We start from the raw sequence: 19,239 nt of genomic DNA, 5'->3' as shown, positions 1-19,239 counted from the left end.
TATTAGCTGGTCTTTGTGATGCGGCATTTCTGTTGTAATAAAATTTCAATTCTGTCTATGTGTTTTTTTTTCCTCAATTTCCAACTCTTCCAATTTCCCTTCACTATTGTTAATCTGGTTTCTAAACTTAAATTTTTCTTCTTTTAGAATTTTGTTTGCTTCTAGTAAGGCCGAACCGAACCTATTTGTGGCAGCCATCTGCAATTTGTGGTCATCGTTATTTGACTCTTCTAATAAATTATTTTCAATTAGGCTACATTCAAGTTCTTTAATGGGGCTATTTAATACCTCTGAGCTTATTCATCGTATTTGGGCGTGACAGTTATCCTTGATACAGGAGGTTTCATTTGAGGATGGAATTACTTTAATATCTAGCCTGATAATGAGAATGGTATATGTATGTGGTAAGCCTTTGTCTCTAGGTAAAATATGAATTTCTCATTTAGTAAGTATGTTTTTACTTCATTAGTCATGTACTCTTTTTTCAACATCTTTTAAGAGTTGGGGAAATAAACAGAACTGACATCTGTTGTAGAATAATGTGACTTAGATAGTACAAATTCCTTAAGAAACTACAAATTCCTTAAGAAACTATATGTCAAATTGTGGCAAGTTAATATATGCCTTCTTACATGCTGTGTGTACTTAGAATAATGTTATATCCAATTGTTGCACTCAAGTTTTTTTGCTAATCACATACAGAAAAATGTATCTGGATGTAATGAAAAAATTCTGTTGTTCTTCTGTCTACCAAACTTGAACAAATTCCTGCCCAACAGTGATGATTCAGATCTTCCGATTTTGTCATGTAAGTTCAGTTTTATTTCACAGATTGTCAGTTATGACCTAACTACAAATAAATTGAACTTTACTTAAACCTCAGATCACACAATACTTTGCCAAACCAGCCAATACATGTTCAATTTATCTGAAATTATCAGATCTTGTAACTAATTGTCCAGCAATCTATTTTTATCTGCTTTACGTAAGACCTACTACAACAAAACCGTTATTTATGTCTTTAAATATAAATTGATCGATACAAAAAAATTTCTTGATTTTTATAGCATATTGATTGGTACTCATTGGTCAAGGCAAAGATCATACAACCTTTATATGTATATATGATCATAATTCACCACAAATTATTTGAGTTTAAAAATCAGTGTTCTGGATCTGAAGTGTTATTTGTGAATCCATGGTTTATTCTTTATTTACTCACATAAAAGCGAGTGTGAGAAGGATTCCCTGGTTCTGCTGCATTGGATATTCCCTCCGCCTTGTAAAGCTCCTTACAGTGCTTGACCAGGGCTCCCTGATGCCACAAGGTGGAGTCTGTCCAGCTGTCCAACAATCAAGATGTACAGATATACAGACACATGTAATCTTCATGGATGTAATAGGAATTGAACAGTAAGAATTATGATCAATAGTTTTTGATAATTATAGAGTAAAGGCCGCTACACACGTTCAATTCGGCTTGTCAGTTTGACTTGTCAGTTCGGCTTGTCAATTCTAACTGACGCAGCAATCACATACACACGTTCAGTTTGGCTTGTCAGTACGATCTGGTTAATTAACTCCAAAATTTTGTTGTGCTTGTGTTTCGGAAATTCCAAGTTAAATAATGTTTTCGGACGATGAGTTATTACTAATATATGGTGCAGTGGCTTGTTGTGTAATTGTGAAAAGAAGAAAGTGTCAACTCAAGCGGAATCAGTGGACTAAAGACTGGCTTTTAAAACGAGCCCAGTACTCCCATGTTAACCTTTTAAAAGAACTTCGGTTTCACCCCAAAGATTGGCATAATTATTTGCGGATGAACGAAGAAACATTCTTTTCCCCTAAACAACTCTATGAACTGAAGAAGGAAATCCTTACTCCAAGAACTCATTGCACTGACAACACAGTGTAATGTAAATAAAAAAAACTAATTTTTCAAAGTCTGCTGTCACTTGGAAAAGGGCTACAAATTTCACTGACTACGGACACAGCAGCAAACACGCGGGACAGTTGCTAAACAGACGCGTGTCACTGGTGCGCATGCGCAGACAGTTGATTTGAGGAACTGAACTGACGCTCCCATACACACGATCAGTTCGGCTTGCCGTCAAGCCGATGTGTCAAGCCGAAATGATGAATTTCCATCATGCCATCAGTTCAAATTTCTGGCTTGAGCTCACATCGTTTGAACAAACTTTTGCATACACACAGTCAATTCGGCTTGTCAGTTCGGCTTGTTCACATCGAATTGACAAGCCGATTTGAACGTGTGTAGGCCGCTTTATCTTTGAGTCTCAGTCTTTTTCAAACATTTAACAATAAAATAAACGACATAAAACTATATATATATATATATATATATATATATATATATATATATATATATATACATAACAAATAAATATAAACAAACTGGCTACATAATGATCCAACTTTTGTGTCACTTATATCACTAATATTGGTCACTTACATGTGGGAAGGAAGATGCATGGTGCGGCCTTCAACTCTGGCCCACTTACCCAGGTGCAGGGCTGCCCTGTGCAGTGTATCACAATACCTACACACATGCACACATTTTAATAATGTTTTGTGTTGTTTACAGTTATAATAATATTATGAGGTAAAACAAAAACCATCAAACATAAAATAAATTTCTAAAAATTTGGAAATATTTCCCTATATACATACAATCATGACAGACATCTCTTAATATATTTGTGATATGGTAATGCAATGTTAAATATCTATACATCAACCTTTTTCAAGGCTTTTACTGGTGTAAGCAAAAAATGTATACTGTTAATGTTGATAGTATCACTTTCTACTTGAACTAGACAGAGTAGAACATTTCACAGAACGTTGTTTTTTTGTGGTAAAGTGTTTTTCCAACTGAGTAATTGAGATTGAAAGATTGGACAGTATGGATGCAATTATTTGGGCCACTCTATCCAACAGGTTATATATATTAACATATAAACTAGTCTATGTTATTCGGTCATACAAAAAGTAACACTGTCTTATTTTTTTCACTCAATTTATCATACTTTTTATTTTACTTAATTTTATACAATTAACAAATATTACTTGTGAATGTCTAAAACATTTCTGATGGTTTTTCAGGAGATATCCATTACAAAATGTGGCTACCTGTATCATATTTCTTGCCACATTACATGCTTTTTCTTCAGGCACTCTTTTGTAGCACATTTTGCATGCTTTTCATGCTCTGTGTTTTCTAGCTCCTTCCCAACAAAAGGAGATGATGTCAGATAGTAGTGACCAGTTGCTGTTACTCTCTGAATAAGGGGTTTTCTTTTTGCACGCCCATCAATGATTAGGCCAATTCCTCTTTAAACTGAGTAATTGAGACCATGTGTTTCTTTTTCTGGGCATTAGGATGTGTCTTACAGTTCAGAAAACTATTGTAGACCAACTAACTGTTAACTACTGAAGTTCCAAGCAGAAGTTCCTCTCCTATGATGGAACCATTGCATTGTCTTTTCCACTGCAGTGCTGTAGGATGAAAGATTCTGAAAGATCAATCCCAATTTTTGCCTTATTATAGTCAACGACATCTAAGGATTTCAAGATTTGTGGTCCACTGCCTTTTTTTAGGTTCAAGCACAACATATTCAGGCCTATGGAATTTGGAGAGCAGGGTACTTCTCACTTATCTTTCCACTTAATAACAACTATACCTTCATTGTTTTCTGATCACACCATATCACCCTTACAAATGTTTTGTTTCAAGAGGTTTTTTGGTAAACCTTTGTGGTTCTTTCTCAAAATACCAGTGAGATGTATTTGATTTGAACAGATTGGTAAGTTTGACAGAGGTGTAATCGTTGTCAACATAAAGGTTATATGATCTTTATTCAAACTGTTTGTCATAAGCTCGTTTACCACTTTGGTATTTTATACAGTACCTTTTCCGTGTATATTTTTACTGAATATGTACCCAGATTTATCACACAGCTTGAATATTTTGATGCTGTACTTGTTAGTTTTTCCTGAAATGTATTGCCAGAACGAAATGGTATCCTTGTTTCGTCTATCACTAAATCTTTTTCTGCTACTTTCAAGTTGTGAAATAAATCATTCAGTGTAACCAGCATGTGTTTAACTTTGCCAATTCGCCCATCTTTTTCTAGGTTCTTGTTGTCATTAAAATGCCAAAAATGTAAAAGTAACTGGAAAATTTGGAATAGAAAAACATGTCAAGCTATGATAAGTGCCTTAATTTTAATGATGATTACATTGAAAGAATAGCCTAAGAAAGTACCTTTAAATTCAAAAGTTTTTCCTTCACTTTGTCAATCTTTTATTTCAAAACATCTGTTACTTTTTGGGCAGCCTTCATAATTATTAAAAATGTAAATGATTTACAATGATGCTTATTAACTTACTTAACTGGGTAGCACTGGACGAGGTACATAGTGAAACACCCGAGCCACACAAAAGTCAGGTGTTGTGTTGCCCAGTAAATGTCATAGTACAGGAAATTCTGCAAACAATATAAATCTGTAAATAACAGTTTCTGATACCATGAATAAACAATTTAAACAGTCACCTGAACTAAAGGTCAAGAAGTAAAGCATAATAATAATAATACAATGTAAAGCACAAATTTACAGAGTAACTAACTTTACTGAGTCATCCAAAAGTCAGTGGCCAACCCTATCATTTCTGGGTTTAGACAATTTGACCAAATTAAATCAAATTTGGGGATTTTTATAGGTTAGTGAGACCTACTTTTTGGTATATCAAAAATATTGGGAATGGTCCCTGAGGTAGTAAAGTTGGCAACACCCCCATATATTGTTGGATACACTGTTGGAAAGAGAGTAAAAAAACATTCTGGCCCAAACTAGTTTTTATTAACATTCCAAGATAGCAGTGCTAAATGGCAGAAAATAAGGTTTTCAGTTATTTGCGCAAAACATGGTTTGTGGGGTTTTTTGAGTGAAGAAATGAGTGGTTTATAACATTTTTACAAATTACCATCTCATTTTCTGGATGGTAGGCCATGTTTGTCTTTTGGCAGTGAAACAGCCTACTTCTAAATTCCTCTTAGACATTTCACAAAATACAAGTGTAATTTTGTGCATTTGCCAATTATTCTTTAGCAAAGTTCAGCTATATCACACTGAAGGGTTGTGTACACTACGGTCCTGAGATGACCCCACAAAAAGAATTCCAATGGATTAAGGTCAGGTAATCTCACTAGCCATTTGACAGGTCCCCACCGCCCAATCTACAGTTCGAGGACTTTAGCTGCGCGCGTGACCTTGAGTGTGTGGTGATAGGCGGGAGGGGTGGCGGGGTAGCATTATGCGCTGCGTCCCGAAAACATTTCCGTGACTCATGGATAAAAAACCCTCCTTTCAGGAATCGTACTGACCCAAATAGCTTATCACACTCGCTACAATCAGTCTGTTTTGTGACAGTGCTGATTGTGGAAGAATTAAATAGTAAGAGAATGCCCAATAATAGCAATAACAGGACTTATCCTTGTTTTTCAGTTTTTATAGTATTGTTTAACGTGTTTTTTAAAATAAAGTATTTGTCAATACTAATCTGCAAATCGAAATCGGCTCGTTAAACAGATTGTTGCGCCTTCATCTCAGCGGCTAGCACTTAAACGCAACTCGCCACACAGATAGCGTTTATTTGTTGAAAGGGTAGTATTTGGATCCTACGAGCACAGCTAAATTCCTCCAACTGTACTGATGAGGGAATTATTGATCCAAAAACGCTCGGAACATCCCTTGCATAATGTGGAGGGGTTCCATCCTATTGAAACCTATGGTCAAGATCCTCCTCTGAGACTTTAGTTATTTTAGGGACAGTAACTTCTTCGAGCATATTGAAGTAAAGCTCACCAGTTACATGGCCATTGATAAAAAATGGGCTGATGATGTGATCACAGATGGTACCAAACCACATCTTTATCTTTTCATGAAATTGTACACTTCCATGGTAGCGTGTGGGTTTTCAGATACCCAGAAACAATAGTTATGCCTGTTGACCTCACCGCTAAGAATAAATGAGACTTCATCATCTTTGAAGCATAATTTTGTTTAACAAATGCGGATCTGTAGCAATCAGTTCCTCCGCCTTGCTCACAAAAATTTATACAACAATCGAAATCATCCTCATTCGAAATCATCCTCATTTAGTTCATTGAATAGTTTACTCTTGTATGATTGAAATTTAAGCCATTTCAGTAACTGCTGTGTACTTGTGGCTGAGATTTCATGATGATGGAATCAAGTACTTCGGCAATCGACTGTCAAGGATTTTTTATAATCACTCAGTAAGGACGTTTGGATGAGCATTTTTTTTAAGGTTAAGGTGCATTTTTTTACAAAGAACATGGTTAAGAATTGTTCTATTATATTTCAACATAACTATATGAAATTGGGCTCACGGTAGTTGGCAGTGTTAAATGTGCAAGTGGTTGGTAACATCTATTTGACGCACCAAATAGATGGTGGCATTTATTCCTCATTTAAACTCTCCACCTAGTTTTTTTAACTAAAAGAGGATTTGAGTAAGATCAAACTAGTTAATAATACCAATAATACCTGAGCAAAACAACAGGGAACAAATCCAGCATAGTACGCATTCAGTACAGAGCTGAAAAGTACTTGCTTCATGCGAATGTTGAAATCAGTCTTGAGATAATCCACTTCTTCTCTGATAGTCTGAGGAGACATGGAACAGCTGTGAAGAGGCTTTCCTGAAACATTGGAAAATTCCAAACTCATTAAAAAGAAACGGTCTCCATACAATTTAGGTTATAAAAACGTTACTATTTTTTATGCTTTTTGAATATTTATCTGCATATCAAGCAATCATCAATTATTGATATTTTATTTACAAGATTCATTGATATTCCTAAAAGAAAATGAGGTATTGGAATGTTCTCAAAGTTATTAAATCTGAGAGAACAGTAAACTAGAATGGTTCATTCTCTTGTATACCATGTTATGGGTAACCTTGAAGATGATTTTTCTGGAAACGTTTCATTACTGATATCTTAATGATATGGATATATAGTAATAAACGCATAGAGCACATTTTACTATCACTAAACACTTTCAGCTGCCTAAAGTTCACTTGGATTATATTTAACACAGTTGTATTATCGATTTATTAAAATTGATCCTTGATTAATCCGACCAGGTGATGCATCAATTTTTACACCAATAGATGGAATTGTTCATGAATGAATAACATCTGTTGATGTAACTAAAATACGAATTTGAATATTATAAGGCAATACAATTCGATTATCTGTGTCTAATAATCGAAATTCACTTGATTCTAAATTAATAGTTGGCTTTATATATGAATCAAATTCAATTTTCTTAAAATATAACTAACTATATATATACATTAAATTTGTATAAATGGCAAAAAGCCTTATTTAATTTCAATAGATATTAAATAAGAGAGATCCGGGTTCGAGTCCCGGCACTTTTTTCGATTCAATGTCTATTGAAATTAAATAAGGCTATTGCCATTTATACAAATTTAATGTAAATAAAGTCATTTGACAGGTATTTGGTCTTCCGATCATATGTTAGTTTGGTTATTTAAACACATATGTGAAAGAAACAGCCAAATACAAAATAATTGAATCGTAAAAAGTGAGGTCTCTGTGGTGTAATGGTAGCACATTCACCCGGCAAGTGAGAGATCCGGGTTCGAGTCCCGGCGGAGCAAGTACTTTTTGCGATTCAATGTCTATTGAAACTAAATATATAAAGACATATATTTAAGACATTACATGTATTCACAGGCCAACGAAAAATTTTTTGTGAAAACTTTTTTTACTCTAATAGCTGATTTTTTATTAGATTTTTATGTGCTGAATCCAAATCTGGCCTTAGTTTTTTTGTATCACCCATAGTTTTTTCTGCAATTTGGGTTTTTATGTAGTATACATTTTTTATGTAGTTTTCTTATGTAGTATAAATACGGTATATGGTGAAATTAAATGAAACACTATGTTACATCATAATTATGAATATATTAATACAATAGGTTACTTGAAAGAGTTATACATGTGGTATAATACAGGTTCCATTAGTCATCTGGGATTGGTTTGTATTTTCTTTCCCTCTTTTTCTTTGAAACTTCTTGTGTAGCTTTTTCTACGATGAGTCGCCTGCTGAACTTCTCTGTGAAGTGACCAACAGTAGTCCCCCATCATGTTAGTGTGTTCCAGCGGCCCTGATAGCGTTTTTCCATCAGTTTAATGTCCTGGTGAAAACGCTCTCCTTGCTCCTCACTTAACATCGCCCAAGTTTTCTGGGAATAATCAAGATGACTGTTCAGGAAGTGAACTTTCAGGCTCATCAAACATCCTAACTTTTTAAAGTTTCTTTAACATGTTAGCAACAATAGCAACATATTCAGGATCTTTTTTATTCCCCAAGAACTTGGTAACCACTTGCTTGAATGACACCCATGCTTCTTTTCTCATTTGAGGTCATTGTCGATTCAAAGTTAAGGTCTAACATCATTTTTCTAATGTCTGGTCCGACAAAGACGCCTTCTTTCAGTTTAGCTTCTGAAAGGTGTGGAAACTTTAGGCAGAGATACATAAAACATGGCCCATCTTTAGGCAAAGCCTTGACAAACTGTTTCATGAGACCTAACTTTATGTGAAGAGGTGGTAGGAGCACTTTTTTTGGATCTACGAGGTTTTTGCGAAGAATGTTCTTTTCACCTGGTTTTAAAGATTCCCTAGCAGGGCCAGTTCTTTTTGCACCAATGTTGATCTCTAGCCCTACTGAGTCCCATTCACACAAGAAACATGGAAACTTGGTAAAACCACCTTGTTGACCAAGTAGCATACATGTTACTTTTACATCACCACATATCATCCAACCATGATCACAATAGCCTATTTTATTCAGCCACTATTTCTAGGTTTTCATAGCTTTCTTTCATGTGTACAGAATGACCAACAGGTATAGATGCGTACTGGTTTCCATTGTGTAATAATACAGCCTTTAAACTTCTTTTGGCTTGAGTCAATGAACAGCCTCCAGTCTTCCTTTTTGTACTCAACACCAAATTTCATTCATCAGACCTGGAATGTCTGTACAGTACACCAAATCACCATTCTTGTTCAAAAAACTTTGAAAATTGTTGCTCTCTCTTTCTATACACATAAATGCTGGTTCCAGCACCCAACAAGTTCTTTTCTTTTAGTCTAGAGCCAAGCAATTCAGCTTTTTCTTTAGTTAAGCCTAGATCCCCTAACCAAAGTCATTAAGTTCAATCTGAGTAAACAATTTAGGCTCTACATTTTCTGTAATACATCGAAATTCTTCATCATCTTGTTCATCTAACTCAGATTCTACATCATAAGATGGTTCAGTTTGAATGGAATCCAAATCATCTGGAGGTTCAGGGACCGGCAAATCTTGACCGTGTTTCACTGTTCGGGATGGCAGACATAAGGTTAGGGTAGCTTATTACCTTCTTATTTTTTGCGTTGTGACCAGTTACATCAACACTGCAAAAGTAACAATCATCAGAATGATTTCTTGGCTCTCTCCATATCATAGGAAACAGCAAATTTTGAAGGATTTTTTTCTCCTTTTTTGACCATTTTCTTAGATCTTCAACACATTCCATAACATACCTTATGCGGCCGCCCAATATTTATCCTGATCTCCAAGTAAAGTTCCCAAAGTATGATCGATAAACCTTTTTCACAAAGTCCCGTAATGTTTCTTTGGTGTTTTTTTAATCACAAACTCACCACAAATATAACAAAAACTGTCAACAGAGTTTTTACAACCGCGGTTAGACATTGTGTTGAGCACGTGTACAAAAACCGTGAAAGTGAGGTTAGATTGACAGTAAACAAACATCAGCTGTTAACGTTCAAATGGAATCTACCTTTTTTGATCTTTTAGTGTGTTTCAGCAGTGCTACCAACAACAATTTAAGTCCATTACCTCTACTTTTTTGATTATATTTAAACTCTGTAGAAATCGCTTAGTTAAAAAAATATTACTTCAAAATGTGAAGAAATTGTGGGTGATACTGCTTTTTAAGCATCATATTTGGATTCAGCGACCTAAAAAAACATTAGAATAAGGTATTTTTAGTAAAAAAGTTTTTTCATCGTTGGCCTGTGTTATTGAAACAATTTAAAACTAAAACTGTCATCAAGAATATCAACACATACATTCCAATACTTACATTATAACAGTTGTCATTCATCCAACATCAAGAAAGCCATACCAACAAGTTTAGCAAACAATGCCCAAAACCTTTGCTGTAATATTTTGTCAAATATACTGTTTTACTATTGATATTTTAAAACAGAGGTTATGTCGCTACCTTCTTAATAACAAAGTGAACACTAAATCACTAATAAATGGGACAACTAATTCTACATAGACAACAATGATACAAAATGTTTCCGCAAATATCAGCCAATTCTTTGTAAAATTAATATTTATAGAGAACCATATGGTTTATTGAATATGTCTGGTTTAACCAAGAAAAACACAAGTAAGATTTTAAAAATTACCATGTTGTAAGATTGATAATTAAAAGTATGGTATAAAAGTTATTTAGTTTTGGTAAATTCAAAGTAAACTAAATATAATACAACATGTGAAATAAAATGTAACAATTGATTTACAAGTAGTGATAATATACAATCATACAGATTATCTTGTGAATCAAAAACATTGCAAACCAAATTCAGTGTAAGAAATTTTCTAAGGACTACATTGGCTCCACAGTACACTTTACTAAGAATGTAAATTATTGGAGATAAGTACGCATATAAACACAAACAGAAAGAGCAACCTGCAATAGCATCTGGTCTAACACAATTATATTTCGGAGATACATACTCAGTTAATGTTCTTCACTATTTTCTCATGTTTCTTATTGCCAAGATTGATACACAAACATGAACAAAACTAAGTTTTGCAATACTTTGGCAATCGCCATGGCGGAGAGCCTGGCACTAATATCCAATCTCCCCAGATTGCCATCAACTACTTTATCATAACTCTCTACTTTGTGGTGCCATCATACAGCTACTTTTGGAATTCCTAATGGAAATATCTATTGCCAATACTGTTGTCCTTGTTCATAGCATCTTTTCTGCCTAGTGATGCTATCCAGGAATATGAAATGTTTTATCAATATCTTTATTGAAAATGATCTAGCCGTTTTTTCATCAAAATTCCTTCCAACTTCTTTTAATATTTTATAGAATTACTAGACCTGTTTGCAACTTCCTGCAGCTACTGTTTTACTGACATATTGTTATGTTGATTTTACAGATCTTTGTACAAGACATATGGTTTAATTTAATTTTATAACACAAGCAAAGATTTCTTGTACAAATGAGTATTCCTTTAGATTTAGTTTACTTAACAATACCACCATATTATAAAGAATTTAATAACATTAACAATGATATACAATACATAATATTTTTGTTTGAATACAGTTGTTAAAATATTAAAAACACAAGTGTGTTCTCCCGTGATGAAGAGGCCCAATCAATTCAGCCTTGTAGCACTTGAGGTGCATCATGGTAATTTGACCAGGAGAGGATTAATATCTTACCCATAATCCTGGCAGCAGCTTTAGACTCTTCAGTGGTGAGCGAAGGTAAGGACATAACATCAAAAAAAGGACTGACACTGAGTCCGAAGAGAATAAAATATACAGATATTCTGTAACAAAAGAAAAGAGAATGTATTTTATGCAATAAAAACACACACAATTTCATATTAATTGATGTATTTTCACAAATGTTAGTAAATGTTTTGCATAAGGAAGATTACAGTCATGAACATCACTATGAAATAATATTTAACTCTCACAAAAGATAAATATTATTGTAGCACAAAAAAATATTGTAACCAAAAAAAACTTTTGTGTTGCTTTACCAATTTTAATATGATTGATTTTTAAAATTATTCTTAAATAGATTACTAAATAATAAATAAATAACATATTTGGTTACTTCACAGACCCCTATCATAGGGGTCTCCAAACTTTTTGGTTCCAAGACCAAATTGAAAAAATTTAGGAGGCAGGTGGGCCTAGTATTTTATTTGTATTTTATTGAAAGACAATGTGGTTGTATGTATATTAAATACTAAAAGTTGAAAGTTTTACAATAAATTACTAAGCCACTGTAGCAGATTTAAAAGAACATTACAAAACATCTCCACACAAAATATATATTAATTTTTCCGCTTAAAGTTCTGAGGGTGCAATTATCAATTTCAATTTGTAATGGATGTTGATATAGCTTTTTTTTTTGCTGTTAATGCATCATTGAAATCAGCAAATCGAGTTACAAATTCCTTCCACAGTTTCACAATGGTATCAATTGGATAGGAACGGTACAGAAGTTATACTATCAATTATATTGTGCAACCTTCTACATGTTCTAAAAAACGTTCACATGCTGAAACAAACTGCTTACAAAAGAATTTTTGCTTTGGAGTTTCAAGTTAAAAACAATTAAGATCCACTTTAAAATTCAATCTTCGAAGGTGATGCTTGATCAATTTGCCAATGATCACCTTAACCCCTTGAAGGCCACAACCATGTTATCAGGATCCAAATAGTTACTTTGCTACACGATGCCTGGCAGCTGTTACATGATACACATTGGCCTCTAGTAGTATAGATTTAATTGCTGCAAATCGACAGTGGTGCTGATTAATGCTACTACACTCTGATGGTCGACTAAAGAACTATCATAAAAGCACATGGTGAAGTTTTACCCGGATATTATAAACAAAATATAATTGTTTTTATAGATTTTTTGTATTTGCGCTTTTGAATTTCCTACTGTTTATTTTATATTTTGATTGTGGTTCAATCAGTATAGAAGAGTCTTAATAATGATAAGAATGTTTTATCAATTTTAGACTTGTCCAGATGCAATTTCTAAGTTAAGCATTCAGCAGTTTTAACTTTTTTGATAATTATGGCGATAGGGATGCTGACTCAATTTAACAACCACAACCTGGTGTGACAAATCAGGAGATTTTGACAGCAGTTCGGTAAACTAAGTTGCTAAAGTTGATCATGGTGTAAAAAACACGCTAAATATTTTGACTGTGGAGTAGCTCTGTGTGCTGCAAATAAACCCAGCACTAGCGTATAACAGCACTGTTGAAAACTCAGCTCTTACAGGGTTAAAGCTCTTCTACAGGCTTAACCGTGATCACAGCTTGACGTAGTTCAAAAAGTCTTTGTAGCACTTTTACTCTGCTTAGCCAATGATGTACATTACAATGATATGAGATATTCACTTTTGATTTTTGAAAGAAAACTCTTAAACCGAGAATATATATATATAATTGAAACTTTTACATTAACAGCCAAAAGTAAATCAACAATTATTTCTTTATTTACAAAATATTTCAATGTTCATTAGTTGATAGTGCTCCATAAATAAATAACTAAATTATGACTCAAGTATTTCACAAAATCATTTATTAACTGATTCTTCAAGTGTCTAATAAAGTTAGTTAAGTTTTGACAACTCTCCATTATTCAAAAAATGTATTATTCTATACATTATCTACGAATGGCACAGCCTATGAGATACATTTGACCAGTGACCTTCATCTAAATTATATATTATTTAATAACAAATTGTACCACCACATAATGGTACATACAATCAACAGTAATACAGGGTGTATCATCAAAGTAAGAGTACTGAGGCTTTCACAGTCGGAGGTATTTTTTTCAACATATGGGCTGCACTGCCTTGTAGCCTTGATTTCTGCCCTCCGCAATGAGATCGGTTCAAGGTCAGTACGTTGAGAACTATCAATTTGACAATGCATTTTGTAAAGAATTTCAATCTAATTTTCCGTCAACTGCGAAATAAGCAGCATCATCCGTTATCTCGTTCTGAAGGGAAAAACTCCGGTTGAGGTTTATGAGATAGAAACTACACATGGTGAAAAACCTATGAATCGCACTAGTATGTTCAAATGGTGTTGAGAGTTTAAAAACTGTTGTATATCTGTGTATGATGATCAGGGGAACGGAAGACTGAAGCGATTGTGACCAAAATTCTAGAAAAATTTAAAATGTATTCTGTGACAATCAAAGATTGATTGTGGATGAGCTTTTTGCGATATTTCTTCATATCTTCAGATCTCTATTATATAAAACCTTTGGATATCGGAATCTGTCTGTGAGGTGGGTCCCAAAAACAGCTGATAGACCAACACAAGTTAAATCGAGTGGAGGCTGAACAAGAGTTTTTGAGACACTACAAACTCCATGGAGATAAATTTCTACACTCCATCATTTGGAATTATGCAGTTTTTCCCTTTTAACCGAGATAACGGATGACACAGCATATTTCCCACTTGGTGGGAGATTGTCATGTTGACAGTTCTCAACGTATTGACTACAAAATGGTCTCGTTGCGGAGAGGAGGAATCAGGCTACGTGACAGTGTACCCAACAAGTCAGCGAAAAAATCCCTTCAGCTGTCAGAGTTTTAGTACATGTAATTTCTGGATATGCCTCTTAATTGAATAATTATTCAGTGTTAATCTTCAAATAATTAATATATTTGAACCACTTCATTATGTAGTTAACCTGGGCCAGTTAATTATCATTCTTAAACAGTATTAATAACAAATTTGATTGCAAATAGATAAAATATTTAGTTTTAATGAAAGATTTAAACATTTTCCAAATTAGTGTATCAATTCCAGAACGTCATAGTAAAATTTCTATACAGAAACCTTAACGTTTAAATACTTAAATATTACTTTCTTATAAAACAGGCTGATGGATGTTTACTTTAAACAAAAATAATACAAAAGTCAGTACAGTAAGAAAACTGTTATTTCTAAACAACTATTACTTTAATTGTGAAATAGATACTTACGGATAACACAGATAAAATATGTTAACAATTGGATGGTTTTGCATGATGTTGTATGTGCACCAAATGAGCGACGCCAGAACAATGCTCAGTAACAACAACCTAAAAAAAATTTATTCTTATAAATTTTGAATATCAAAATAAAGTTTGAAGAGCTATAAGCTCTTATTATCATTAGATTCACAAAGAGTACTCAAAAGATAATTTGAGAATTCTATATATTTGATAACATTGTAGGACTTATGAACCACTAAATAAACCCTACATTTGTAAAAAGTAATAACTAGTCCATTTATCAATATTCCAACTTATTAGATGTATTTTATTAGTTTTTGTTAATGTTGTAAAATGGCCCTCTCCCATCCCTCACATCATAGTTACAACAGTTCTACAATTTATCACTTCATAATTGTGCATATGGTAAATATAGATACTATAACCGCCAAAAATACTGCCTTGAGATAGCAACCTCTAAGTTTCATTATTAATTTTCTTTCCTACAGATCTTTTAAAATTACATTTTTAGAAATTAAGTAATTACTAATATTTCAAAGTCTTTTAAACCGTAAAGTTTCAAAATAATGGGTTTCCAAAGGATGTTTGACTCGAGGGGGGTTTACATTTAAAACTTTATAGTTGGCCCCAAAATTTAATATTAAAGAGCAGGGGCAATGTTGTGATACTAACCAAAAAGTGCAGTTTTGTACCCTACAGATATATATTGAATTTGAATCTTCTATGTCTGTTCATTAAAAAATTAATATGGAGTATCCACATTTTTTATTCAGTCTATATACAATACACCCAATATTATGCAAATATATCATCTTTAAATTTAATTTAGAACATCTAGGTAATGTAACCAGAATTTCTTTTTGTCTCAAGATACTGGCCATTATTATATGCTATGTACTTTGGGACAGTTCCTCTCCTTCATTGAAAATTATATCATTCATTGCTGAAAAGATCACCTGACTAGTTGCTGCAGAACTGCCCATATAGATGGTGGTGTCCAGACCATGACAGCTTCGCTCACCAAGCTGTATAGAAGTCGGCGACCCAATATTGTGCCAATAAACCCCACTAGGTAAGGGTCAATCAGATAAAAATTCTGCAACAACAATTCTCTCATTAAACAACAATTCATGATATTACATAATATGCAATGTACAAGATAGTGAGAATAGAACATACAACACATTTAAATGCTGGCACAACCAAGATTTATTCCATATGAACAATGTTAAACATTTACGCAACAAACGCTGTTCAAATAGTGAAGTACAAAAAAGTTTTAATTTCTTTATAAAGAGTCAATACAAATATAAAAAACCTAAAAAAACAGGTGTTTTTAAGCATATATTTAAAATGAGACATCACCCATAATTCTGCAACTAAAACTAAGAGCAAGCACAAAGGTGTTTTAAAATTTAACATTGTTCTTATAGAACTAAAAGTTTTGTTTTAGTTATTAGTGTAAAGAATAGAACAGAATATAGAGTAAAGAAGTTCTGTTTCAATAATTAGTGTTCTGTTTAGTTTTTTATTAAGTGCATGTTTTAGAGTTAGTGAAGTTGACACACAACATGGTGGTTGTGATTCCTGACTTAGGCCTGTCACAATGCTCAGGTATAATTTGATATTTTTAACCTAGATTGTAATTATGTGTTAGGTTAGTTATTTACCTGAAGACGAGATCAGATTAAGGATCTTGAAATAAAGTGTTACTCATTTTTTATTTCACTGAACTCCTGTTTTATTTCTGGAAAAATCCTGTTTCCTTCACTAAAATAAAGATAACTGGCTGTGCAGCAGCCTTTTCAAAGTGTTTATTTTATCCATATGTGTTGTTTGTACACATTGTAGAATCTTTCAGTACAGGGGTTATAATGAAATAGAGAAAAGATATTATCAACCAAAAAGATTACAAAAATACAACATTAGCAGAAATACAGAAGCTTAAATTTTAAAAACAACTGAAAGATTGTTTGTAAAGCTTATTTTACTTTACACTTTAAATTAAAATAAGTTCTTTCTATTAAATTTATTTTGTTATCTTTTGATATATACCACATATACTTAAGTTATTGGGCATATCTTACTACGGGAATAGTAAACTCCCTCTCCTGTTGTTCTATTCCAGTAATAAAAGGTGAAGCTCTGATAAAGTTATTGAAGGTTTTGAATATAAATAAGGACCACCTGAAGTATCAAGACATTAAAAAATTGTGAAAAATTAAATACCAGCACTACATTAAGGTTTGAATTTCAAAAATATTAAAATGAAGAGTTAAGGAGACAGAAACTTACCATAGAATATCTTGTGTAAGACTGTGGCAACCACCAAACAGAACGATAAAGATGCAGGAAATTGTAGAAATGTTGCCATAGCAGTGAATGAGAACATAATTATCTCAAACATAAGACTACTATCATGTGGTAACACTGGTAAGGGAATGTGTCGAGGAGATACCACTTTGGACGAAACACCTTCACACTGCAACCCCAATCTGTGACAAAAACATTGACATTATGACAATACATAATCATACCCCAGGAGAGTTTCTTTCTGGCTGGGATATACTTAACAGTAGAACCTGCACTGGATACAGTGAAAACTGTCACATATCTGATACTTTATAAGAAGGCAGGACTTACACCTCACCTTACCCATCCAGAATATCCTGTCACTAAGGAAGTAATGCAAAAGTTCTTCCTAAATGCATTGAGGGTTTTGCTCATTTTATTGTCCTAAGTGAACATAACATATATACATGAGGCTCTCTAAAATTGATGGGCCACACATTATAAACAGTTAACAGTATTTTTTACATAAATTGGCAAATATAATAATATAATTATCAAGATGGCAAACAATCTGCAGTTAATAGAAGGATGTTCCTTAGGTACCTGAACTAAGTGTAAGTAATCAACAATAGTAAATATGGGATGTAACTACCATAAGGATGTTGTCAAGCATAATACAATATAACATTACTAACAAATATAACAATTAATCAGTAAAAGAACAATATTTAACTACAGGAAAGATATATTGACCAGTAAGCTAGTGATTTGGAAACTACAATAGCATATTTATAACTGAGTAATAAATACGCTTAACAACAATACCAATAATACATATTTTACAGTATTTTACATATCAATTGGTTACAAAGTGTTGTTTTGTGTAAACCAGGTTATTTCTCAAATTGTTTCAGTCTTGTAAAAATTAAAAATGTATTAGCGAATTTTATTCGGAAAAAAGTGATTACTCCACCATAACCTCATTTTGTAATGTTTGTGATTGATTTGTGTATTTCGAATCATAATTTGAGTAATATATTCCAACACCATTTGCAGATGTACTCGTATGTCTGATCTTTTATAAATAATGGAATCATATATTAACTCTGACTTGGAGCGGATAGAGTAGCTTTGGGTTGGGTGTCATTGACTTAAGTTGCATGAACTATATGAAAATTTAACCAGTGTGAATTGGCAATTGAAGAATCAGATTTTTGAACACATTCATTTGTCCTCGCCACACATAACAATGGCTCATCCCTGTGCCGTTTGTATGAAGAATGTTCTCGATACAGAACAGGGTGTCGAGTGTGATGGCCAATGCGGCCGTTGGTTTCATAAAGATTGTGTAAAGATGAGCAAAACAGAATATGAACGAATTTGTAAGGATAACAACATCAAGTGGTACTGTGGTAGAGTGGACTGCAGGGCTCAACCTCCTGTATCCTTGGAAAGACACTTTGGCTAAGATTATCTCCGAGTTGTCTGAAGTCAAGGTCTTGGTTAATAAGTGTGATAAAATAGACGACATTGCGGCGGGAGTGGAGAATATCAAGAGGGAAGTGGCAGATCTGAATGTCAAATTGTCGTCTTTGGAACCTCGTGTAGAAGCTAATGAAGCAAGCATTTCCCGTCTTCGTAAGGACATTGATAGTATCAAGGCAAGCAGTAGTTGCCTCTAATAGCATTCTTGTAACCGTTAAGGAAATTAATGAACGATCAAGACGTTCTCGTAATTATCATTGCATACAGTGTTCCTGAAAGTAAATCTGCACATACCAACAACAGAATTAGTCATGACTTGATTTGGCTGCTGCAATAATTGGAATATTGCCAGACTGACCGTTCCAAATGTTTAAAGACGGTCAGGCTGGGTAAGGTGAAGCCTGGAGTGATCAGACCTCTTCAAATTCAGATGGAAAGTGAAACTGATGTAATAAATATTCTGAAGCACCTATTCTAATGAATCATTCACGTTTCAAAATCCTACTTTA

The 19,239-nt window shown here is 33.5% G+C and overlaps 1 protein-coding gene across 1 annotated transcript in view; it reads right to left on the bottom strand.

Annotated features, from left to right (window-relative positions):
• The window catches only part of LOC124360610 (transmembrane protein 39A-A-like), a 30,962-nt gene that overhangs the window by 5,829 nt on the left and 5,894 nt on the right, over positions 1 to 19,239 (bottom strand). Inside the window, 9 exon segments of the mRNA XM_046814364.1 lie at positions 1,223 to 1,343; positions 2,474 to 2,560; positions 4,410 to 4,507; positions 6,591 to 6,745; positions 11,626 to 11,735; positions 14,942 to 15,040; positions 15,910 to 16,049; positions 17,249 to 17,308; positions 17,310 to 17,448. Of these exon segments, the coding sequence (XP_046670320.1) occupies positions 1,223 to 1,343; positions 2,474 to 2,560; positions 4,410 to 4,507; positions 6,591 to 6,745; positions 11,626 to 11,735; positions 14,942 to 15,040; positions 15,910 to 16,049; positions 17,249 to 17,308; positions 17,310 to 17,448 (1,009 nt within the window).

Source organism: Homalodisca vitripennis, chromosome 4 (assembly GCF_021130785.1).
Source record: "Homalodisca vitripennis isolate AUS2020 chromosome 4, UT_GWSS_2.1, whole genome shotgun sequence".
NCBI classification, from domain to species: domain Eukaryota; kingdom Metazoa; phylum Arthropoda; class Insecta; order Hemiptera; family Cicadellidae; genus Homalodisca; species Homalodisca vitripennis.
This window is presented reverse-complemented; position numbering and strand designations above follow the sequence as displayed.